At 43.0% G+C, this 26711-nt stretch overlaps 2 protein-coding genes across 2 annotated transcripts in view; both read right to left on the bottom strand.

The window, feature by feature from the left end:
* atrxl (ATRX chromatin remodeler, like) overlaps positions 1–24665 on the bottom strand; it is a 47208-nt gene extending 22543 nt beyond the window's left edge. The window contains exons 1-15 of the mRNA XM_030792302.1: positions 24507–24665; positions 23106–23227; positions 22355–22410; positions 22135–22184; positions 21623–21747; positions 20349–20468; positions 18553–18659; positions 18284–18351; positions 17604–18120; positions 16378–17317; positions 14683–14746; positions 9109–9284; positions 8645–8697; positions 6038–6226; positions 5668–5670 (exon numbers count right to left, since the gene is read on the bottom strand). Coding sequence (XP_030648162.1) covers positions 5668–5670; positions 6038–6226; positions 8645–8697; positions 9109–9284; positions 14683–14746; positions 16378–17317; positions 17604–18120; positions 18284–18351; positions 18553–18659; positions 20349–20468; positions 21623–21747; positions 22135–22184; positions 22355–22410; positions 23106–23227; positions 24507–24526 — 2610 coding nt within the window. The 5' untranslated portion in view covers positions 24527–24665. The remainder of the gene's footprint in view (positions 1–5667; positions 5671–6037; positions 6227–8644; positions 8698–9108; positions 9285–14682; positions 14747–16377; positions 17318–17603; positions 18121–18283; positions 18352–18552; positions 18660–20348; positions 20469–21622; positions 21748–22134; positions 22185–22354; positions 22411–23105; positions 23228–24506) is intronic.
* A 1131-nt stretch (positions 24666–25796) lies between these two features.
* The window catches only part of cnga2b (cyclic nucleotide gated channel subunit alpha 2b), a 3740-nt gene continuing 2825 nt past the window's right edge, over positions 25797–26711 (bottom strand). The window contains exon 6 of the mRNA XM_030792301.1: positions 25797–26711. This exon is cut by the window's right edge and continues 650 nt beyond it. Within this exon, the coding sequence (XP_030648161.1) occupies positions 25797–26711 (915 nt within the window).

Genomic DNA, 26711 nt, shown 5'->3' with positions numbered 1-26711 from the left:
TAATTTGATTTGACTCCAGTACTGTTTTTGTAAGGGTGATTTGATTTGACTCCATTACTGTTTCTGTAAGGGTGATTTGATTTGACTCCAGTAATGTTTTTGTTTGGGTGATTTGATTTGACTCCAGTACTGTTTTTGTTTGGGTGATTTGATTTGACTCCAGTACTGTTTTTGTAAGGGTAATTTGATTTGACTCCAGTAGTGTTTCTGTAAGGGTAATTTGATTTGACTCCAGTACTGTTTCTGTAAGGGTGATTTGATTTGACTCCAGTACTGTTTTTGTTTGGGTGATTTGATTTGACTCCAGTACTGTTTTTGTTTAGGTGATTTGATTTGACTCCAGTACTGTTTCTGTAAAGGTGATTTGATTTGACTCCAGTACTGTTTTTGTTTGGGTGATTTGATTTGACTCCAGTACTGTTTCTGTAAGGGTAATTTGATTTGACTCCATTACTGTTTTTGTTTGGGTGATTTGATTTGTCTCCAGTACTGTTTTTGTTTGGGTAATTTGATTTGACTCCAGTACTGTTTTTGTTTGGGTAATTTGATTTGACTCCAGTACTGTTTTTGTAAGGGTAATTTGATTTGATCAACTGCAAATGCTGAATATGTAAAATACATTTTATTTGCATTGAAAATGTCTTGAGATAGCAAAAATAATATTTGTGGAACTCTTTGTGGAATATTTGTGAAATTTTTGTGGCTGTGTCCATCTTTTAGTACAATATTTTCAATGTTTGATTTTGAAGTAAAAAGTATTCAGATTAGATTACAAGTTGCAATGTAATTTGTATTCAGTAACTGAGTACATTTCAAAGTAATCTGACCCAACCCTGTATATAAATATTACTCTACCTCTCCCATTAAAACACTGATAGATATCTATTACTCTACCACTCCCATTAACACACTGATATATATCTATTACTCTACCACTCCCATTAACACACTGATAGATATCTATTACTCTACCTCTCCCATTAACACACTGATATATATCTATTACTCTACCACTCCCATTAACACACTGATAGATATCTATTACTCTACCTCTCCCATTAAAACACTGATAGATATCTATTACTCTACCACTCCCATTAACACACTGATAGATATCTATTACTCTACCTCTCCCATTAACACACTGATAGATATCTATTACTCTACCTCTCCCATTAACACACTGATAGATATCTATTACTCTACCACTCCCATTAACACACTGATATATATCTATTACTCTACCACTCCCATTAACACACTGATATATATCTATTACTCTACCACTCCCATTAAAACACTGATAGATATCTATTACTCTACCTCTCCCATTAACACACTGATAGATATCTATTACTCTACCTCTCCCATTAAAACACTGATAGATATCTATTACTCTACCACTCCCATTAACACACTGATAGATATCTATTACTCTACCTCTCCCATTAACACACTGATAGATATCTATTACTCTACCTCTCCCATTAACACACTGATAGATATCTATTACTCTACCTCTCCCATTAACACACTGATAGATATCTATTACTCTACCACTCCCATTAACACACTGATATATATCTATTACTCTACCACGCCCATTAACACACTGATATATATCTATTACTCTACCACTCCCATTAACACACTGATATATATCTATTACTCTACCACGCCCATTAACACACTGATATATATCTATTACTCTACCACTCCCATTAACACACTGATATATATCTATTACTCTACCACGCCCATTAACACACTGATATATATCTATTACTCTACCACGCCCATTAACACACTGATAGATACCTATTACTCTACCACGCCCATTAACACACTGATAGATACCTATTACTCTACCTCTCCCATTAACACACTGATAGATATCTATTACTCTACCACTCCCATTAACACACTGATATATATCTATTACTCTACCTCTCCCATTAACACACTGATAGATATCTATAACTCTACCTCTCCCATTAACACACTGATAGATATCTATTACTCTACCACTCCCATTAACACACTGATAGATATCTATTACTCTACCACTCCCATTAACACACTGATATATATCTATTACTCTACCTCTCCCATTAACACACTGATAGATACCTATTACTCTACCTCTCCCATTAACACACTGATAGATATCTATTACTCTACCTCTCCCATTAACACACTGATAGATATCTATTACTCTACCTCTCCCATTAACACACTGATAGATATCTATTACTCTACCTCTCCCATTAACACACTGATAGATATCTATTACTCTACCTCTCCCATTAACACACTGATAGATATCTATTACTCTACCACTCCCATTAACACACTGATAGATACCTATTACTCTACCACTCCCATTAACACACTGATAGATATCTATTACTCTACCACTCCCATTAACACACTGATATATATCTATTACTCTACCACTCCCATTAACACACTGATAGATATCTATTACTCTACCTCTCCCATTAACACACTGATAGATATCTATTACTCTACCACTCCCATTAAAACACTGATAGATATCTATTACTCTACCACTCCCATTAACACACTGATAGATACCTATTACTCTACCACGCCCATTAACACACTGATAGATATCTATTACTCTACCACTCCCATTAACACACTGATATATATCTATTACTCTACCTCTCCCATTAACACACTGATATATATCTATTACTCTACCTCTCCCATTAACACACTGATATATATCTATTACTCTACCACGCCCATTAACACACTGATAGATATCTATTACTCTACCACTCCCATTAACACACTGATATATATCTATTACTCTACCACTCCCATTAACACACTGATAGATATCTATTACTCTACCACTCCCATTAACACACTGATATATATCTATTACTCTACCTCTCCCATTAAAACACTGATAGATATCTATTACTCTACCTCTCCCATTAACACACTGATAGATATCTATTACTCTACCACGCCCATTAACACACTGATAGATATCTATTACTCTACCACTCCCATTAACACACTGATAGATATCTATTACTCTACCTCTCCCATTAACACACTGATAGATACCTATTACTCTACCACTCCCATTAACACACTGATATATATCTATTACTCTACCACTCCCATTAACACACTGATATATATCTATTACTCTACCACCCCCATTAACACACTGATAGATATCTATTACTCTACCACGCCCATTAACACACTGATAGATATCTATTACTCTACCTCTCCCATTAACACACTGATATATATCTATTACTCTACCTCTCCCATTAACACACTGATAGATATCTATTACTCTACCACTCCCATTAACACACTGATAGATATCTATTACTCTACCTCTCCCATTAACACACTGATAGATACCTATTACTCTACCTCTCCCATTAACACACTGATAGATATCTATTACTCTACCTCTCCCATTAACACACTGATATATATCTATTACTCTACCTCTCCCATTAACACACTGATAGATATCTATTACTCTACCTCTCCCATTAACACACTGATATATATCTATTACTCTACCTCTCCCATTAACACACTGATAGATATCTATTACTCTACCACTCCCATTAACACACTGATAGATATCTATTACTCTACCTCTCCCATTAACACACTGATAGATATCTATTACTCTACCTCTCCCATTAACACACTGATATATATCTATTACTCTACCTCTCCCATTAACACACTGATAGATATCTATTACTCTACCACTCCCATTAACACACTGATAGATATCTATTACTCTACCTCTCCCATTAACACACTGATAGATACCTATTACTCTACCTCTCCCATTAACACACTGATAGATATCTATTACTCTACCTCTCCCATTAACACACTGATATATATCTATTACTCTACCTCTCCCATTAACACACTGATAGATATCTATTACTCTACCTCTCCCATTAACACACTGATATATATCTATTACTCTACCACTCCCATTAACACACTGATATATATCTATTACTCTACCACTCCCATTAACACACTGATATATATCTATTACTCTACCACGCCCATTAACACACTGATAGATATCTATTACTCTACCACTCCCATTAACACACTGATAGATATCTATTACTCTACCTCTCCCATTAACACACTGATAGATATCTATTACTCTACCTCTCCCATTAACACACTGATAGATATCTATTACTCTACCTCTCCCATTAACACACTGATAGATATCTATTACTCTACCACTCCCATTAACACACTGATAGATATCTATTACTCTACCTCTCCCATTAACACACTGATAGATATCTATTACTCTACCACTCCCATTAACACACTGATATATATCTATTACTCTACCACTCCCATTAACACACTGATAGATATCTATTACTCTACCTCTCCCATTAACACACTGATATATATCTATTACTCTACCTCTCCCATTAACACACTGATATATATCTATTACTCTACCACGCCCATTAACACACTGATAGATATCTATTACTCTACCTCTCCCATTAACACACTGATAGATATCTATTACTCTACCTCTCCCATTAACACACTGATAGATATCTATTACTCTACCACTCCCATTAACACACTGATATATATCTATTACTCTACCACGCCCATTAACACACTGATATATATCTATTACTCTACCTCTCCCATTAACACACTGATAGATATCTATTACTCTACCTCTCCCATTAACACACTGATAGATACCTATTACTCTACCTCTCCCATTAACACACTGATATATATCTATTACTCTACCACGCCCATTAACACACTGATAGATATCTATTACTCTACCACTCCCATTAACACACTGATATATATCTATTACTCTACCACTCCCATTAACACACTGATATATATCTATTACTCTACCTCGCCCATTAACACACTGATAGATATCTATTACTCTACCACGCCCATTAACACACTGATATATATCTATTACTCTACCTCTCCCATTAACACACTGATATATATCTATTACTCTACCACTCCCATTAACACACTGATATATATCTATTACTCTACCTCTCCCATTAACACACTGATAGATATCTATTACTCTACCACTCCCATTAACACACTGATAGATATCTATTACTCTACCACTCCCATTAACACACTGATATATATCTATTACTCTACCTCTCTTCCTCCTGCTCCTCCTCAGACTGGCTGAGCTCCTCACTCATGGCTGACTCCTCCGTCGTGGTTGATTCAGTCTGGTCAGCTTCCTCTGTGGGAAGAGCCGGAGTTTTATGACAAATTACCTCACAGTGTGCATGCAGTCAGCACTAAATGCAGCCTTCTGATCACATTGCTGGTTTACTACATGGAGCGCTTTGCTGGGACAGTGCTTGCCTGAGCTTGGACTCACTCTAACAGTGTAACTCTTTTCTCCTTTAATGACACCATCCACAGGACTGTCCAAAAGCACATTCCTCAGGACCAAAATTTTCCAATGACTTTCACTGTTCACACTGCTATACTGGGAAAGCAAATCAGTGCCCTATACTCACTGGCTGACAGCATGAATGTAGCTTTACTTCCTGTCGTACAGACCAACAGTAAGACAACGCTTGGTCCTACCTCCTGTGAGAGCCAATGGGAACGTTATAAACCATATTACACACAATATGGAAGACCTGGCACCAGCTGTAAAAGGTCTTGCTTTAACACCCCAAAACATTTATTTGGGAATTCACCTTTCAGACAACAACCATGGTCAATTATGCGGTACTTCAGGGTCATTCTGAGTTCACTGTGGGTCAAAATGAGCGGTTTGATGAGAACTACAGTGAATGAAAAGTGGAGTGAGTCTGGTTAATGTTATTATGTGTCCATATGTGAAGAAATGTGCCCTTTCCCATTAAGACAGTGAACTAAAAACACTTAAAAGGTAAGATATTATGTCCCAAACTCCAGTAAGATTTGGACAGGGTGAAGAGTGTGGACTCACCTGGGACATGTAGCGACTCATTGAGCTCTCCATCTGCTCTGGGACTGGGTGATCCCTGCTGCTCAGCGTTCTGAGGGCTTTTTGAGGCAGTGTCTGAGAGGGTGAGCGGGTGACGTAGCAGAGTGTGACGGTGTCGGGACTTTGGAGGTTCAGTTTCACTGTCTGTGCTGTCAGTGGCAGGGCTGTGCTCTGGAGGAGAGTAAGAGTCACACCATGAAGTACCCCATCCAAACCTGTGTTCTATTATAAAGCACCCCATTCAAACCTGTGTTCTCTTATAAAGCGCCCCATTCAAACCTGTGTTCTCTTATAAAGTACCCCATTCAAGCCTGTGTTCTCTCATAAAGCACCCCATTCAAACCTGTGTTCTCTTATAAAGTACCCCATCCAAACCTATGTTCTCTTATAAAGTACCCCATCCAAACCTATGTTCTCTTATAAAGTACCCCATCCAAACCTGTGTTCTCTCATAAAGCACCCCATCCAAACCTGTGTTCTCTTATAAAGCACCCCATCCAAGCCTGTGTTCTCTCATAAAGCACCCCATTCAAACCTGTGTTCTCCTGTGAAGCACCCCATTCAAACCTGTGTTCTCTTATAAAGCACCCCATCCAAGCCTGTGTTCTCTCATAAAGCACCCCATTCAAACCTGTGTTCTCCTGTGAAGCACCCCATTCAAACCTGTGTTCTCTTATAAAGCACCCCATCTAAACCTGTGTTCTCTTATAAAGCACCCCATCCAAACCTGTGTTCTCTCATAAAGCACCCCATCCAAACCTGTGTTCTCTTATAAAGCACCCCATCCAAGCCTGTGTTCTCTCATAAAGCACCCCATTCAAACCTGTGTTCTCCTGTGAAGCACCCCATTCAAACCTGTGTTCTCTTATAAAGCACCCCATCTAAACCTGTGTTCTCTTATAAAGCACCCCATTCAAACCTGTGTTCTCTTATAAAGTACCCCATTCAAACCTGTATTCTCTCAAAGCACCCCATTCAAACCTGTGTTCTCTTATAAGGCACCCCATTCAAACCTGTGTTCTCCTGTGAAGCACCCCATCTAAACCTGTGTTCTCTTATAAAGCACCCCATCTAAACCTGTGTTCTCTTATTAAGTACTCCATCCAAACCTGTGTTCTCTTATTAAGTACTCCATCCAAACCTGTGTTCTCTCATGCCAGTCTGCACAAGTGCAGTGCATAAACATCTATAGGACTTACTGGGATTATTAGATGATGATTAAATAAAACCAGGGCTTCAAACCAGATTTTTTTTTTTCAAATCGGTTCGTTCCAAGCGGAATTGGTATTTTAATTCTTTACGGTTATCATTCCCGAACTGGTTAGAACCAAGTGAAATACCGGTTAATAGCGTTCCATGTAGGTCTGTGTATCGTGACAACATGTATCTTTCGGACGGTATAAAAATGTCTATTGATAGATATTTTCCTCTATAGTCCCTATCGCTAATGTCACAAAACATTACAAAAATCCACTGCTGCTCTAACTAGGGGCGCTGTAGTCCAATCTGTCCTCAGACCGAAATCCACTGTGGCTTCCCTTTCATTTGATTGGTTTGTGATTGTTGTCAATCACAAATGTTTAAATGGCAAAAATGAGAAACTATGTCATTTTAAAGCTACAGTTAACAAGCTTGCTAATACACTACGCTGGGTACATTATGTTTAGCCTAACTGGAGCCAACTAGCCATTTCCAACATTAGTTCTCTTTACATGGTAGCCTGTCTGTCAAACACTGATGCAGACACAGCGTGGATTCAGTGTTAAAGACTGCAGAGAACAAAATCTCCATAACAGAGTCACTGTTGGGGCACACACCACATGTATTCTAAGGTCACTATCTCATCACCACAGTTAAACTAAACTAAACTAAACTAAGACCCACTGACAGTGCGCTTAGACAGACCCGTGTGTATCAGCACAGAGGCTCTAAGCATTTTTAAGGGTTTTTTCAGGTTTCGGCCAAAACTGTGGAAAAAGTAAAAGGAGGGAGAGAAATCCGGTTACGCTGTCGCAAGATGGCTGCACTGACGAGAGCTCTGAGTCAACTCAGCAAAGTTGTGTGGATTTACTTTTTACTTATTGTTCTTTTCGTTACACACATTTCATTGTACCGTTGACCCTGTGTTAACCTACATATGACAAATAAACTCTCTTAAACTTAAACTTAGAAATGATAATGCAGGCAGGTGCATTCCCATAGGTGGGATAATGAATTCATTAGTCTCTCACTCTGTTCAGCACTGTGTATGTTCAGCATGTCGGTTTCTGTTCATATCTTTATTTGGTATTCTACTACTCACTCACTATCACAGAAACACACAGGTGTGCTGAATGTGGTACGCCCTGTTGCCTAGACACAGCAGATGTGGGTCACTGTGACTGCAGGGAAACTAATGTGTGAATGACTGAGGCCGGATTACTGACACACTGACATAAGCAGTTATTCACTCTGTCCTGCTGCTTTACTGTGGCCTGTGTCCTATCTGTAATGTCAGCACACATCTGTCTGTGAGCAGCTACTTCAGGAATCACTCTCTGTAGTCTAATCTAATCTAATCTTTAATCTAATCTGTCCATCGTAACAAACCTTCACAATGTTGAAGAGTATCATTTTGTGTTCATGGTCCTGGTTTAGTCCACCTAGAGGGGAAAACTCCCCACAAAAGGTAAGTGTGGCTGGAGGCATATGGGATCTGTGTACTGAGATGAGGTGAATGATCAAGCAATTTACCAAACAAACAGGAGTGGTGATCCTTTGTTGCTGCCCTGCAGTAAGTAAGTCAGTAAGTAAGTAAAAGGCCTTTGACAGTGCAAGTGTTTGTTTTCCCCACTTAAAAGCAGGGCCTTCTGCTGCCTTGTGAATACTCAAGCATGTACACACAACACACACACACACACACACACTCAGACTGACATGAATACAGTAGTCTACAACAACCCTCACCCAATGATAATTAATGAGAAGCAGGGGCCTCTACACCTTCATAAGGTTTTCAGGTGGTGTTCTGTTTACTGCAGGAAAATGTTACATCAGTCACTATGGTCACTCACCTTCTTCCTCTCTACTTTCATCTGTCTCACTCCCCTCTGTCTCTCTGTCTGTCCTCTGGGACACCTCTGACTCCGCTCGCTGTGCTGTCTCACTCTCTGACTCCCCATCTGAACTGGAGTCCTCACAGGAAGAGTGGTTGGCTCTGATTTGGGTCAAGAGGATTTGTTTGGCGATTCTTGGGGAAAGAGAGAAGGCATCTCAGGACTGGGGTCAGTGATCACTCATGTCTGTCTCACTGCACACACACTGCAGTGTACTGACGCAACCACCACCCACACAAACACTCCCTCTGTCAAAACCAGTACTTATTCAAACTGAACGACTGAAAATAGCACAGAATGATTTAGATACAAGCAATCTGTCACACTGAAATATGAGCAGAGTTAGACTGTGTTGGTATCCTAGGCAAAGAGGTAACAGGACGTTTTGTTTCAACTATATTAACCTAACTTTAAGACTGACTCATCCATGTGAAAACTAGGTGAAAAGAATCATTTGTTCAAACTACACTGGTTTCCCTCTGTACCTGTGTCAACTGGGACAAGTCGTTCACCTCAGGGTTGAACGGAGGGAAGAAAAGCACATAGACCAGACTGTGTGGAGAAATGCATTTATTATTGTGACTGTTGTCCTTACACACAGTTACACGCTCACACAGGTACACATCAGATCAGAGCTTCAGATCAACGCATGCAAAAGATGTTTAACAGTTTCAAAAAAAACAAAAAAAACATTTTTAACAAGATATTCCAAAGACAATCACATTACATGCAAGAAACTGTTTGGTGTTTGCATTGTTGTTTTTGGCTGAACAGAAATTTAACGTCCAACAAACGGGAAAAGAGAAGAATTCAACAGAACCCCTAATTTTAAGTGTGTCTCAAGGCTCTGAGGAAACACACACACACACGCACAAGGGAAAAGCACTCACTGCTGCTGCTATGCCCGACTTTCTCACTGCTGAGCTCAGTTTTCCTGAACACACTCTCAGGCCTTTGGTCCAGCACACAGCTGATTGAAACACCACGCAGTGTGGCTTTGCCTCAAGCTCTCCTCCAAAAATGTCAGCCCAGTTGACCATAATGTGGTCATTACGTTTAAGTAAAGTGCATCAGATGAGTTTTGAAGGACAGTTTGATTTGACAGCTCTCAGGTTAACCCTTAGGGGTCGCCAGTGCCGCCAGCAACTTAAAACAGAAATTTCACCAAACTGTTTCGAAAACTCCACAAGTTTTTCTCCCAGAAACATAAAAAAAACCCCTCCTCAAACCTTCAACAGTCGACTTTAAAATGTACATAGTACGATTCTGTAAAATGATGTGAAGGGAATAAAAAGAACAACATGCACATTTCAGTCAGAAAGCAGCTCTTGATGGCCCACCAATCTGCATATAGAGCCATTCGTATAATAACAGCATGGTAATTCAAGAGCTGTTGCTGGTTCATCAGCAGGTAAGAAACCGTGTGAAACGCCCAGTTTGACTCCTCTAAACGAGAGCACATGTTTGGGTTGTTTTTACACTGAGCGAGGAACTACTCACGCACCTCTGCTGCTGACGCCTTGCAACAGATCCAGGAGAGGCTTGAACACAGCATTTTTAATAAACTGAAAAAAGGCCTTTATTGTCTCTTTCCAAACTGATGGGTGTGGGGGGCAGAGAGGTCCACAATGACATTCCAGACGAAAGGGCAATTATCTTTGACAGTGGGGAGGGGGGACTATTACAGGTGTGTTGACACCTACCTCATCAATATTCATTAGTGTAGGCCACTGGCTTTGCAAACAATACTGTCACTCCAAAGTTATAACACTTTAGTAGTCAAACCACATGAAATTTCTACATGCTTTAATCACCTCTGTGTAGTCAAAACCTATGTTTACAAGATGCAGACCTCAAAAGTCTTGGCCAGAAATGTTTATAATGTGGGGTTTTTTTTAACAATCCTCTGAAAATAAGTTTTTGAAAAGTGTATGTTTACAGTTGATTTAAACAAGAAACACACCTGGGAGAGTGGAGCCGGCAGTAGATCATCCCACTCTGAGTCAGACCTGCTGAGGCCCCGCCCACTCCCCCTCCAAACCCAGACACCATCGCCCCAAAGCCCAGCCTCACATTCTGACTAAAACAATGTCAACACTTACACAAGAGTAATGCAAGATACTTGACAGATACACAGACAGAAGCTCAATTTTCACACTGGTCCAGTCTTCAGGTTCCAGCAGCCTGTGGAGCTGAGATCTTTTATCAGTGCCTGTAAAAATGGTATTTTTCTGTTTAAGTCACTACTTCAAACTCAGTAGGCCAATGACACCCTTTATACATGCCCTCTAAAAGAGCCCAGAGTCTGTCACACCCCCAAGACCACACAACTATTTGGCCAATCCATTTATTCAGTCACTCATGCCTGTAGAATCCCCTCATGTCTGTCACGCACACAGAGATCTGAAAACCAAAGAACTAAAAAACAAAAATCAATGAGCCCTCAACTGAATATCGACATTAGAGTCACTACCAATATATGGCAGGGATGTAACGATACCAAAAACTCATGGTACAATAATACCACGATAAAAGTCCACAATACAATACATACTGTGATATTAAAAAACAAAGAAAAAATTTAACTTGAAAAAATGTCCTTTATTAAATAATAAAATCAGCATTTTTTTTTATTCATATAAAATTTGGTTTTCCTTTTAACCTAAAGTGCTTCTGCTTTAGCCGCTAAAGCGACGTTTATCTAAAGATATTGCATTCACGCACTTGTTTTGTTTTGTTTTGTTATTTAATATAAACTTGATAATTGCCAATGGCGGCGTGTGATGGACAGTTAGGAAGTCAAGGCTACCGTGATCCACTATAAATTCTGATGGTTCCCTAATTCAGACAGTGATTTGGCTTAGGCGAACAGAACACCTGGTAAATCCATTAGCAACAGAATGTTTACGATGACAATAATTCCATAACACTTAACGGCAAAAACACAAAAAAAAATATCCTTTTCCACACAAATGAATGTACAAATCTTGCTATCCTGGTGAGCTATCTAGCTAACTTGCTTAGCTGGCTAAACAACACCTCTGGTCTGAAACTTAGCAGGGTAACATTAGCAATTTCACTAGATGCACCCAGCATTTGTGCAGCGTGCACTGACAGCACTTGGCTCTTAGAGCTGCCCACCATTACATCCAGATATCATGATTTGATGCTTCATAATGACCAAACAAACGTAGCTTTAAAACTAAATGCTAAACGTGTGCAGCTAACATTGCCTCTCTTCCTATTACACTTGCGTCTCCCTGGCAGCCAAGCGGGTCTAACCGCAGACCCGCAGTACCACATGACACGCCTACTGCATGACACAGCCACTATGGTTATGGTTAGCGCTGTGGTTAGGGTTACGCATAAAACGCATCATGGGGTGTGTCATGTAGTCTGCGAGACTGCATGTCCCAGCCAACAACTTCCTTTCCCAGCAAACTCTGACCCGTCAAATAAAGCTCTTTAGTTAGATAGCCTGGATGTGACACGCAAGCTGGCTTTTTTTTTTTTCTTGCCTTGTCTGGCTGAAGTGTCTTAATCACTATGTTACAATTTTCGACAGGGAGAGATAGTAGAGCGCAGCTATACTAGCGAAATAAGCATGTACTATCCTGGTAGATTTCGTCACAGTCCCACGACGGTATCCACACATTTTTAATCGCGATATCGTGAAATTAGATATGTCGTTACATCCCTAACATATGGTCACCAAGGAAGGCCCAGAATCAAACGTCTGCCTGGCAAACATTACAGTTTGCAGTGCAGCTCTGATGTCACCGACAGAGCTGCAAATACTCAGAACATAAAGATCAGCTGCTCTTTAACCCAAGCAGGAAAGACGTCAACAAACGGACAACACATAAGGACATCTCCACAACCGTCTGTAAAAACCTTTCACTCTCTGCCCTGTTAAAATCCAAGTCTTCAACACAGCATAGGTCAATAAAAACAGTCGCTATAGGCTGTATTGTAAATATATACATAGAACTGCTCAGCTATAAAAGAGGATCACGGCTCCCATTATGAATGCTTTACATATATATACACACACACAAGAAGTGCAGACCCTCTCATCCACATCTCACGGTAGTATTGTATAGTACCTAATACCCTACACCAACACCCTAATAGCTTAAATAACCTATTGCACAGCTGGAGTATTCAGCTGGGGTCCAGAATACTGGGTCACTGCTCTTTCTTCCTCAGTCTCTCACACACACACACTCTCTCTCTCTCACACAAGCACACGCACAAAGCAGAAACGTAAGTTTAACCTCAGTGAATCAGGCTGCTGTCCTGCTCTGGTCCAGCACTCAGAGGTCAGACATGGCACAAACAGCAAACCAAGCTCCCAAATCAAGAACGTCTCACAGAGGGGACATGGCACACTGCTTAGGCAGAAATACTGTTATTGGTGGTTCTGCTTCATGGATCAGCAAACGCACTGATGCGTGACACACCTGAAACACCACAGGACAGGTGCACACATCAGGGTTTCTCTTTAGGGTAACAAAGCCCAGTAACACTGTTCGGTATAGGACAGAATAAAATAGGCTTGGGTAAGAACCAAGGGAGCAGGAGAAAAGTCCAGAGAGAGGACAACAGGACACGCGTCTTACAGAGTCAGCAGAGCGACAGCGGCCGAACCTGGTCAGACTTAACAACAGCCAGGCCAGGATTTAAAAAAAAACCCCACCACCAACACCACTCTCATACCAGTTTATAATGTGGGCACACAGTGTCACAGTCTGTGCAGAAAGAGCTCTCGTCAGAGTACCTCATCCTCAGTCGTCATAACAGAGCGGATACTAAAATAGTGCTGAACCACCATAACAATTTCTGTAACACTCATGTGTAAAACTTGCTTTTACAGAGAAGAAAAATATATATACTTAACATTAGTCATTACACTAAAACCTGTACAACACATTGTACATAGAATGAATGTATAATTTAATGAAATTAGACAAAGCTAAAAATATGGATGCTAGATGCTCTCAGATATTGTGTGTGTGTGTGTGTGTGTGTGTGTGTGTCAGAGGGAGCAGTGAGTCCATGTTGACTGTCTCATATGTAGAAATGTCTGTCTAAAGTATGCATTCCTAACCTCCAGATGAGCTAATGAAGAACAATGGTCTTGTGGCGCTATTGAGTGTGTGAAAAATGTGCAAACGTGAGTGCATAAGGCACTTATGACCGCGGTGCGTGTCACCATGTGCCACTGTTAATGCAGATGTTTCTATATGTGCTGTCTACATGTGTGAGCTCTGGATGTTTGTTCTGCAGAGAGCAGACACTGCATTAGCTGCAGCCCGTGAGCTACGCTTGTGTCTGGTTCGCGCGTGATGGGCAACGGCTTCTGATGGGCTTGAGCGTTTGGACCGGGTCTTCACCCTGGCTTTGTTAGAACTCTTTCCAGTTGTGGGTTTGTGTTTGGTTTCGGCTGCGGCCGTCCCATCACTACTGCCCTTGCTGTGTTTGGAGTGTGTGTGAAACGTTACGTTGACTTGCTTGGAACCGGAGCCGTACCTATTCTCTGGGTCATCATCTTCCAAAGCCAGTGACAAACTAGGCCGACCATCCCCCTCATCCCCTACAGAGAGCAAAAGGGCAAAAAAAAGAGAGAGAATGGAAGAGAGAGAGAAGAAAGACAGGATGAGAAACTATGCTGAACGTAGGACTGAAAAGCTACGTTAAAAAAAAAAAAATCAGTTTTTGACCTCTACTAATATTTTTAGCAGCATTTTCCAGTACCTGGTAAAACTCTTGTCTGTCAAAGGACATGCTCCAGCACTGGACAGTTAATGAGGTAGCTATTTAATTGTTTTTGGTGTGGATATAAACGGTAGATGCAAATTCCGCTATTTTGTGTGCTAGCCATCTGAGGCTATGTTCACACTGTCAGTCCAAACCCGATTTTTGTGCATATCCGATTGGAATCCGTAGCAAGTCTGAACAGCCAAAAATCACAAGATCAGACTTTTAGAAATCCCTTTCGAACCACATTCGTGTGTGGTTTGAATACCGATTCAAATCGGGAGTGCTCTTATCGGATTTCAGGTGTTTTGTTTTTACGTTTGTGACTTTTGATGCCATGTAAAGTTCACGTGCACATCAGACGTACAGGAAACGTGCTAGTTTCATGGCGGAGGGAGCCATTGATGAGCGGTTGTCGTTAGACATTAATACCGGCGGTGACGGCTGCACGAAATAAAGCGGCAAGCCTCCTCCGTCTCAGACGCTGGCTTGTTATTTTTATAAAACTTGTCCCGCGGCTCCATATTGCCACACCGTAAATAAGCAAGCCCATTTCATTAACCTCCACTTAAGTTTGTTTATATCTGCTACTTCTACTTTCCGGCGCAGTGTCTATAGCAACCGATGTGGAGAACACCGCAAATGAGGATAGCCACCCGGACACACAGATCGGATCTAATCACTTGCAATATATAATGTGAACAATCAGGAAGATCGGATACGCAAAAAACGGATTTGGACTGACAGTGTGAACCTAGCCTAACTGGCTAGCATTACTTTGTGAAACATGCTATCTAGCTGACTGGCATAACGGCTGCCAGTCATCTTCCCCGTTATTAGTTGTGTTGAAACTCACGGTTCGTTTCGCACCAGTTTTGGGGAGTCTCGGCTCAGTTCCTTTTCGGTGCAGTGGGAAAAAAAGATATGCGAAATGTAAGTTTAATTTGCTGGCTGAAAGCCAACAGCCGTAAAAATGATTCTGCCAAAGTAAAATTATCCGTTATGGCAAGAATTTTGAAATAACGGTTGGCACGCGCGTTGCTTTAGTTTTTGTGAACAATTAAAAACACATACCTGTATTTAATGGACACGGTCACCGAAACGCCAACTATATTTCGTTGTAGACAAACGTCCATGTGAATTTTACGTGACTTCTATAAACTGTAACAACCCTTGCCCTATGGAAAGCTGTTTGTGTAATACGAACCAGACAAGTGTTCTGCGTATTGTCACACCCCTAAACTGTGGGAGACCTAGCCGGTCAGTCACCTAGATAACGCGTCACCACAGACTTTCAGAGCGTAACCCGAGTACATTAACACGTGGCCCTTTTATAAATCTTTTTTTTAATTTTCTCTCAGTGAAACGTGCTGTTATTATGTGGAATGAGTTAATATATTGATCTCTGGAGAAATAAACGCTGCTCACAGCATTAATATCTGCTCCTGCCCACTCAGTACAGCTCACCGGATGACTGCTGGAACGTTCCGGATCCCAGCAGAGAGATTCCCTCTGTGAGAGGTTTAATCTTTTGATCATCTGAGTCAGTGTCCCCAGTGTCGCATGACGAGGTATCGCTTCGCGCATCTGTCCTGGCAACCTTGCGCGGCCTCCCCCTCAGCCGTCTCTTTGAGTCCTGTGTGCCAGTCGAAGAGGAAGATGACGAAGACGTTGATGAAGTTCGCTCTGTTAGTTTGCGTTTACGGTTGGCTCTGTCTTGACTTGGGGGTGTGGTCTTCATCAAGCCAAAGAGATGTTGCTTTCTCACGGCAGATGTATCCTGATCCTCATCGCTATCGACTCCGTCCTCTCCCTCGGTGGTTGCCATAGCAGCCGTCTGCCGCAGGATGGCTGGCATTTCGTCGGAGTCGGAGTCCTCCACCAGAACAGTACGATCAACCGCCACACGCTGTGCGGGGCCCGGTGCTGGGCACTCAGCAAGGTGCTCATCTGATTGGCTCTGCCAGTCGTCGGGGCGACGGCGCGGGGTGGTCTTTACTCGTGGGGATCGCTTGCTCTCTTCTGACAGAGGGCAAATACTGACTTCATCGCCCTCTTCCTCCTCATCAACACCATCCATCTCTTCCTCCCTTCCCTGGTCTGCCTCATTTTTCTCTTCTTCCTGTTTTTCTGTTTGGTTTTTGTTCAGAGGCTGATTGTCACCTCTCTTCAGCACTGCCTGCTGCTCGTCCTCCCCGACCGCAGCGTTCTTAACAGCGCTGAGTTCCGTCGTCATAGTGACGGGAGTCAGCTTCACCACCAGCTCCTTCATCACCCCAGTGGGCTGGGCTGCCCGGAACTTGACCCTGGGGCGACCCCTGCCCCGAGGTCGCTGTGCATCCATGTCACACCCTCCTCCGCCAACCTGGCTGTGCTTCCCTCCAACAACCTGGCTGTCCAGAGCATCCTGAAATTAAACATGATGAAACCAGATTTAGAAATACTGTTTTCAGCACTACAGAAAACAACTGTCTGCAGAATGAAGGGAGACTCTGGTGTTTTCACCTGACAGTCACCAGTCATGTAGCATATTAGATATAGTACATTCATCCAAGTCATGACATAATGCCAGGCATGAGAACAGAACACACTCACGACCGAATTTATTGATTTCATAAATTCAAAAACGTTTTATATTTTCATGGTCAGTATCAGGGCAGAGTCATGGCACCCTCTCTTACCACCATCCCTACCTGCAATGCATCATGTGCCCTGCGGAGGTCTTCCAGGACATTGCGGAATCCTTGTAGCCAGTTAACTCTTAATGTCTCATCCTCCTCTTCCTCACCCTCTTCCTCTCCTCCGCTCTGCATGAAAGTCACGAAGGAGCGGCTCAGTGTTGTTGTCATGTCAACCAGGTGCTGCATGCGATGAGATAGGCTAGAGGTTGCTAGAGAGGTGGTCCCCCCATAACCCCTCCCTCGTGCCCTTCCCCGGGCTCCGCCTGCTCCCCTGAATGGGCCGGGTCGGTCACTGTCATGCCGAGGACGCTTTCTGGCCCAGAGCTGCTCCAGGTTCTGCAGAACCGAGTCACAAGCCAGTACCAAGTCCAACAGAGGTTCAGGACTGCACACGTAACAGTACCACTTCCTGTCCTCATCCATGATGGCTGACAACTCCTTCCTGCCCAGGTTTCGCAGGACACACTTCTTACAGAAGGCGTTACTGCAGTAGTCACAACCAATCAGGTTCCCTCCCTCTGCACACCACCTGCAGCCACAACATATCAGCTAATCAGGGCTTTGTACCACCTCATCTAAGTCAGTGACAGTCATTACTCAAAATCAGTAGTGGGTATACAGACAGTAAAATGTTAAGAATTCTGAGTTAGTCCGAGAGAGAGAGTGACGTATGAACTGTCTGCCGTTCACACCTGCACTGTTCGTCCATTCCCTCCGAGTCTTTGCTGATGTCATCACTCATGTAGTACCTGAAACAGGACTGTGGAGTGGAGGGAGGGGGTTGACAAACATTCAAATTAAAAAAAAACCTACAAAATCCAATACCTAAAACTATAAGACAGCTTCACCATGTGGGTAGAGTTAGGTTTACAAATCCAGGATTTTACATAAGAATACTCTTTGAAACACTCTCTCTCTCGCACACACACACACACACACACACACACACACGCACCCCTACCTTGCAGATGAGGACTTTGAGAACAGGATGCTGGAAGACAGAGTCCTTTTGGAAATGGTTGACCTGTTGGCCACAGGCTGTGCAGTTCACTCTCTCCAGCTCAAACCCTGATAACCCTGACAGCACAAACAAACAAACAAACAAACAAAGTCAATTATACACAGGGAAAAAACACACACAATTAATTCACAGAGTCAAATCCAGTCCAATAGCTGGCCCATCCTGTTTGATGTTGAGGAGTCAATATGAGGCCTGTCTTTAATTAAAACATGTATTTCATGACCTCATCATTCAGCAATAACATTCTGCCTCAGAGTACATATAACCTTCCACTGGCAACCATATCCCATACTGTATGTGTTCAGTCACTGTCAACCATATCCCATACTGTATGTGTTCAGTCACCGTCAACCATATCCCATACTGTATGTGTTCAGTCACCGTCAACCATATCCCATACTGTATGTGTTCAGTCACTGTCAACCATATCCCATACTGTATGTGTTCAGTCACCGTCAACCATATCCCATACTGTATGTGTTCAGTCACTGTCAACCATATCCCATACTGTATGTGTTCAGTCACCGTCAACCATATCCCATACTGTATGTGTTCAGTCACCGTCAACCATATCCCATACTGTATGTGTTCAGTCACCGTCAACCATATCCCATACTGTATGTGTTCAGTCACTGTCAACCATATCCCATACTGTATGTGTTCCACCACTGTCAACCATATCCCATACTGTATGTGTTCAGTCACTGGCAACCATATCCCATACTGTACACCTGAGTGTTTTCTGCTTGGTTGGTTGGTTCAGACATGAGTAACAGAGAGCCATTGGTATTCAGCGTTAGTTTGTATTCACTGAGTGTCCTTCAGTTTGCTCAGTGACAGTACTGTCCTGTACTGAAAAAGCAGCGCACAGAGACGGACGACCAGTTAGTTCAGCCCCAGGTTGGACCAACACCAGGCCCTCTGATCATTCATATGCCTCAAGACTCAGGTGAGTCACTCACACTCCTCTACCACAGCTACGACAGAGCCCAAACATCACCCATCTTTAAACAGCCAACGCCATATTAGCAATGTTACTGTGACAATTAGTTCAATCTGAACTGCACTGAAACAGTTACCTCGTGCCACCTAATGTGCTCTTCATGTGTGACACGGCTGAGGTCAGCGCTGCTACAATCATTCCCCTGATTGGCTTATTGTGGTGTGGAGTCTGGCGCATGATGACGAGTAATCTGAACGAGGTTAACTGACTCTGATACTTTGTGGAGGGAAGGCACAGTGGTGGAGCAGTGTGGTCAATGTAACACTCTGTCTACTCAAACTCTCCTGTTCACAGAGCTGTTTCTGTTTTACAGAACAGACCATGCAAATATACAAAACTCAAGCACCGAAAGTGTCTGGTGAACTCTGGTATTTGTTTTATAATTTGGAACTCGGATATAAACATTCCTCAGTTTGTAGTTCATTTTGAAACAGTGAATATACAATGTTATATTCATACATTGTTTTTGGGAAACAGACTAAGATTATTTGAATTTTTAAAGCAATGTGACAGCTCCACTTAGTCCTAACAACTGCACATATAAACACACACACACTACACTCACAAAAACAATACACAAACAATACACAATGCACCTACGTACAATACAAACACACACACAATACAACTATAAATACATAGACAATGGGATTACCAGACTGTATGACTGACGGATGTCTATGGTATGAAAAACATGCAGATGTAATGATGACAGTGTGAGTTCAGAACGCACCTCTCCGCCTGTCGGAGAATTCCCTGTGCGGCTTTCCCGCTCTTTTACTGCGGAACTCTGGGCCTCGGAAGTCGTCTCGCACTTCACTGCTCACTGGCTCCGGCCTCACCACCACTGTGCCTGCAAAGGAATTCACAAGAACTCCGTTTCCCATCAGCCCCAAGGAGGCGGTACGAGAGAGGATGTACATTTCATCATTTCATCAGCGATTCTCACTTCCAGTCCCGGGGCCCCACTGTCGTGCACATCTGTGTTTTAACTCTTTATTATCACAGTTAACTGGGCTAATCAAGCGCTGGGTCCGAAATCGCTCCCTACTCACTATACCGTGTTTGGTACACAGAACACATGTCTGAAATCGCTCCCTACTCACTATATAGTGTTTGGTACACAGAGCACATGTCTGAAATCGCTCCCTACTCACTATTTCGTGTTTGGTACACAGAACACGCACTAGGGGATTCGGGTAGACAGCTGTTGAGACGTTTGGAACACCATTTGGATGTTACGCTGCTACATAATTATGCACCTGATATGCGTATTGTTTTATTTCTGTCACAAACAAACGCCAGAACATCTGCCTCTGATTGGTCTGTAAAGACTTGCTTGATTTCACAAGACAGGCTGCAATGCATGATGGTCTTAGTCAATCAATGTAGGGTACATAGGTTGTACCCTACTCTTTGCGATGCATTGTGGGATACTTTGAGTGAACTATATAGGGTATAACAATTCTCACTACACATTCAGTCAGCACTACAAAAAGGCGGACTCACTCTATAGTGAGTAGTGAGCAGTTTCAGAAACAGTGAAGGATTTGATGATTAACTGATCAGTGGAATCAGGTGTGTCAGTCCTGAGTTAAAACAGAGATGTGCAGGACAGTGGATCCCCAGGACTGGAGTTGAAAATCACTGCATTACGTTACATTACATAGCATTTATTTAGCTGACGGTTTTATCCAAGGCAAATGTACATTCCTATTGGGCCAACAACTCCCATAACTGCCACCAGAAAACGAAACTACAACATGTTTAGTGCACAAATCACTCTAATACCCATGAAAAAGATCAATGAAAAAGTCCTATAACCATTCATAAGAATTAATAAAGCATTAATAACCATAATTAAAGCATTAAAAACCAACCATAAAGAACAGTTACAGCATTAATAACTAACCCTAAAGAACAGTTAAAGCATTACTAACTAACTCTGAAGCATGGTTAGTGCAAAGCGCAGTTAGCGTACAGCTAGCATGAACAGAGTGGCCGTACCTTTGGGGAGAGAGGTCAGGTCGGGGTCACTGTATGAGTTGTTGGAGGCAGCATCTTCCGTCGTGCTCTCCGAGGACGCGTTCGACTCGTCCAGGCCTGTGTGTCTGATCACCACTGACGGCTTCCTACAGTTCACCATACCATTATCATTCTGTTTATATCAGGCTACATGCTAAGATGAGGCTCCTCTAAAGGCAACACATTTGTTCAACATATATAATATTAGGGCTTTTTGCAACATTATAGAGCCATTTATAGAGCCATTAAAAAACACACACACACATACACATGCAAAACATGTCACTGTAGATGTGTATGTAGACATGAGTGTTTGATCAACTCTAAAGTGGCTACAAATCTGACACACACACACACACATGCACGCACAGTGTCATATCGTATCTTAAGCATGTGTAGTACATCGGTGACACTGTGCTGTTCACAGTATCGATGAACTCGACACACCTCTTATGCCGCGTGTCAGCAGGCTGACAGAACCCAGGCCGACTTACCTCCTAGAGCAAGACGAATGTGATTTCCTGTTCTCTGAGGGCCTACTCGCCTGAAACCATGACAACAGGCAGACAACAAGCATTATAATTACACAGGAAGCCACTTTCATTCAGATACTTACAATATCATAATGTGTCATATCCGTGTTAGCTCAGTGCAGAGGAAAAGAGCAGTTTCTTTCCCTGAGGCTGAGGAGATCAAAGAGAGGAGTGCGTTTACCTCCTCCACGGCCCCAGCCGACGTCTGCTGTTTGATGAAATCTTTAGCCATCTCTCCTGCGAATGAGAAAACCAGTTAAACCACAGCTGTTAAAATGCGGACATTCCACCAATCAGACACCGTTAATGAGTGGACTGCGACAGGGCTACATCACACGTTTCTGTCGCACACAACCAAGCATCCCCGCTGCTCACAGTATCTCAGGCTCAACAAAGAGCACAGACCAGTTTAAAGGCCAGTTTATCCTTCTGCACAGGATCTATGCCGTAGGTATGGCGTAGCCGCGTACCCTACGCAGTAGCCTGATACACATCTCCCCAGAAACATAACTACACGTCATGCTGACGCAGACCACAACAACTGTGATTGGTCCGCTAGGTAGCGTTGCATTTCCTCCTTCACATTTTCCTAGCGTTTCGGCAGTGTAAACACACCAGCACACAAGTATAAATGCTCACAACGACATAGGCCACTTGCATTTGCATAGGCTACGGTGTAGGCTCTGCGCAGAGCCTACGTACAACTATAAATCAACCTTAAGCCAGGAGCCCGTGTGAGAAATGGCCAGATTCCTACCATGTATCCAATGACGAGATGTTTTCCGCTATGTCAGAGTGTGAGGCTGAAAGCTAAATTAAGAATCAGTAATGCTATGATTGCTGGATGGGGTACAGACCCGGCAGCTGTAAGCTGATAGTCAACCGGCGTTCCTGGATGGCCAGGGTTAAGTGTGTGTGTGAGTGTGACGTACCGCTCCAGTGCCCAGGCTGGCTGAACACACTGCCTTCCTGTGTGGACACGGCCAGATATTCATGAAGCTTCCCCACCAGTGCGTCCAGTTTCCCCCCACTGCCCCCTCCACCACACTCAGGGCTGAAAATCAAAAACAACAAAACACACTCCGGTCAGTCCTCACAAACCCTGGACCCCACAGTGTGTGACTGAAACCTGGTATTACACAAAACATCCCTGGTTGTTAAATACATTCCTATGGTCATATTACAGAGCCCAGGAAACGATTCAAACATCTGGCCTGTACACGCCCATAGGATGTGACTATCTCTGGTCATGGTACAGCACATTACAAACACCTCCGTAACTTACTGCTCTCCTCAGTTTACTGTGTACAATGTGTGGTGACATCTTGGTAACTTCTGCCTGTAAAGACTCTTTCCAGGACTATAACAATGCCAGATAAAACCCACATGGGATACTCTGAGTACCAGTAACAGCCTGTATTCTTACATGTCCCTTAGTGCGTAAACAAGGCCTGAGTAACTGTGAAGAACAGTGTGAATGAGCCCAGTCAAATCGACAGTCTGAGACATAATGCCAAACACAGCCAAGAATGGCTACAAGAGGGAGGCAACTGTTTAAAGCTAAAGACAATCAAAATCTGTCATACTGCAGGGTTGGAGATTCAATTCCGGATCACGTCTATGTACTGAAGAATGCATTTGGCTAGCCACTTAATCCCAAGATCTCTCCGAGGGCAGACAAAATATGTATGTCAGCCTAGGTGAACTAGATAGCTAAACAACAAATGCAAACCAAACTGGTCGTCTGTGTATTCCAACCAGAATCGAGAATGCGCCGTTGTACGACTCGGACATTTTCCCTCCATTAACAAGAAGAATGTTTATGAACATCTGCAGCTGTGTTCGTAACTGGTTGTTATGTTTCCATCTCCTGAAGATCTTCTAGAAAATATCCTCTCTTTTAGGGTATTTCTTCTCATCTCTTCGGGACAAAAATGACAACACCAGCGGAGCAGACTCGAACACCTGCGGTCCGCAGCGTGGAAATTAACGGAGCTTTATGAATACGACCCCAGTCAACCAATGAAACTCGTATAAGTTGCTGAAGGGTTGCGTCTCTCATGGGGAGAGCTAAATAAGGATGAATAAGGACTCCAGGATGCTGGCACATTGATACAACAAAGCGGTCTTTGTTGTCAGGTTTGGATTCGACAGGGTTAAGAATCCAAACTTCAGACGCGTAAAATCAGTTGTTAAATTAATGGGTACAAACGACGTTGGGGTACGTTCGTCAGAAACTTCTCACATTCTCTTTAAGTTGATGAATCTTCACTGTGAAAGAAAGGAGCGCATTAGCCTAGCTGCAAACAATAATCAGTGTCAGGTTAACTTACCTGAGAACTTCCGTCGACATATTAAGCTTGTTCAAGGCACATTAATAAGAGGGATGCATTTTATTCTCTACAGTAACAGTGCACAGCTGTCAGCACCGTGCCATTACATGCAGAATCATGTGGAATACAACAGGTATGCCCACTGACTACATCACTGCATCGCCGCCATCTTGCCGGCTCAGTTACGCCAGACGCATTAAAATGGCGCATTAGCCTTCGTCATTTCCTTGGCTGACGTAGGCTACAATAAATTTACTGCATAAAATAATAATTAAAAACAAAAATTGAACGACATGTCATTGCATTACACTGGTGAATAAGCAGTGTTCATATCTGCAACATATCTGTTACAGATATACAGATATGTTACACAGATGAGTATTTGTGTAACATATCTGCAACCTCAGTAATTTAACATCGCTTTAATAATCAAACAACCGAGAGATCGTCTAGTAAGGTTTATTCTCAGCTCACAAGTAAAGAGTATGTGTTTCTTAGCATGTTTCTCTAAACTGTATGGCAGTTTCCACTGTCACGGGACCACGTATGTCCAACAGCTGACACAAATACTTTATCTGTGTTTTCAGTCAGATTTGGCTGAGTTTACAGTTTACATAACAGTCTGGTAAAGTCTGCTTGTCTGTTCGCTTGCCTTTAAAATGAACTATTCCATCTCTAAAATTAGTAGAGTGGCCAGAAGCCTATTGGTCCTCAGCACAGATATGTCTTTGTACCCGGTGGATCAGTGTACTATGGGTTTACACAGGCAAAAGCACAATTCTCAGGTATACAATTCCTAGCTTCTCTCCAGCATCTATGCTTTATGTCAGTGAGAGAGAGAGAGAGAGAGAGAGATAGAGAGAGGTAGACGCCAATCAGAACAAGCTGTCGCTGTCTCTGGTGGTTTTCTTTTTGGGTCATGACTTTGGAAAATCAACCACCATGTGACATTTAGGATACCCAAGCACGTGCGCACACACAGACACACACACGCATGCACACGCACACACTCCTCCCCACCGTCTGCAGCAGGGTCCCCTCAGGGCAGGTTATGAGACACAGTGTGCTGCTCTAGCTCAGAATATTCCACCAAGACCTCTCTCTCTCTCTCTCTCTCTCTCTCTCTCCAGTGTGTATCTGAGTAATGGGTACACTGAGGTAAGCAGACAAATGCTTTCAGAAAGATAAACAGGCATGTACACCCTGAGGACTAGGTTTTTTTTTCTTCTTTTTATTCCATGTGCTGTTGTATAGTCACAGGGACAGAGGGCCCAAAGTGCTCTGAGCTGTTCAGGAGTTGCTCTTAGACTCAGTCTGTGCTGTTTCTGTTCCTGGGTTGCTGCCCTGGACGGCAGTACTGTCCGGACTTTTATCCTTGCTCGTTCTCATATCCACGTTTGGAACAGCGTCTGCACCTGATCGAGTGCATGTTTCTGCATTTACGTGTATGTCAGCTTGTGTGTGTGTGTCCGTTTCTGCGTCTGTCTCATGGTCCGACACAGCCCCGAGGCCTGTGTGGCATAGCTGCCGTTCCAGCGCTGTGATTCGCTGCTTAAGCCGCTGCTGGGTTTCCGTAAACTCCCCCAGCAACCTGGCAAAGCGCGTCTGCAGCACATCCAGTGATGCCTCCAGCCTCTCCACCTTCTCGTCCGTGTCCAGCACACCCAACCCGCCGGTCGGCGCGCTCTCATTCAGGAGGCCTTGCTTCTTCAGGATCTCCCTCCCACGCTCCTCCAGAACCCTCTGTGCATCAGGGTACTCCGTCACCGCCTCCATGAGGTCATCTTTGGAGAGGCAGAACAGGTCGGAGTAGCCGATGCTACGGATGTTGGCAGTGCGGCGGTTGCCCATTTTACTGCCCTGAATGTTGAGGATGCTGATCTCACCGAAGCACCCGCCGGAGGTCAGCAGAGCGAACTGCGTGACGCCATCGTCCCCCACCACCGCCAGTCTCCCCTCTTTAATGATGTACATTTCCTTCCCGATGTCGCCCTTCCGGCAGATGTAGTCGCCTGGACTGTACACTCGGGGTCGGAGTTTTAGCACCAGCTCCACAAGCAGGCCGGCCTCACAGTCCTGGAAGATGCGCACCTTCTTCAGCGTGTCCAGATGCACGTTTATGGCAATCTCCGCCCGCAGCTTATCTGGGAGATTCTTCAGCACCTCCTGCTCATCCACGGCCTTCTGATTGGTCCAGAGGTAGTC

This window comes from Chanos chanos, chromosome 15, assembly GCF_902362185.1.
Source record: "Chanos chanos chromosome 15, fChaCha1.1, whole genome shotgun sequence".
NCBI lineage: Eukaryota > Metazoa > Chordata > Actinopteri > Gonorynchiformes > Chanidae > Chanos > Chanos chanos.
This window is presented reverse-complemented; position numbering and strand designations above follow the sequence as displayed.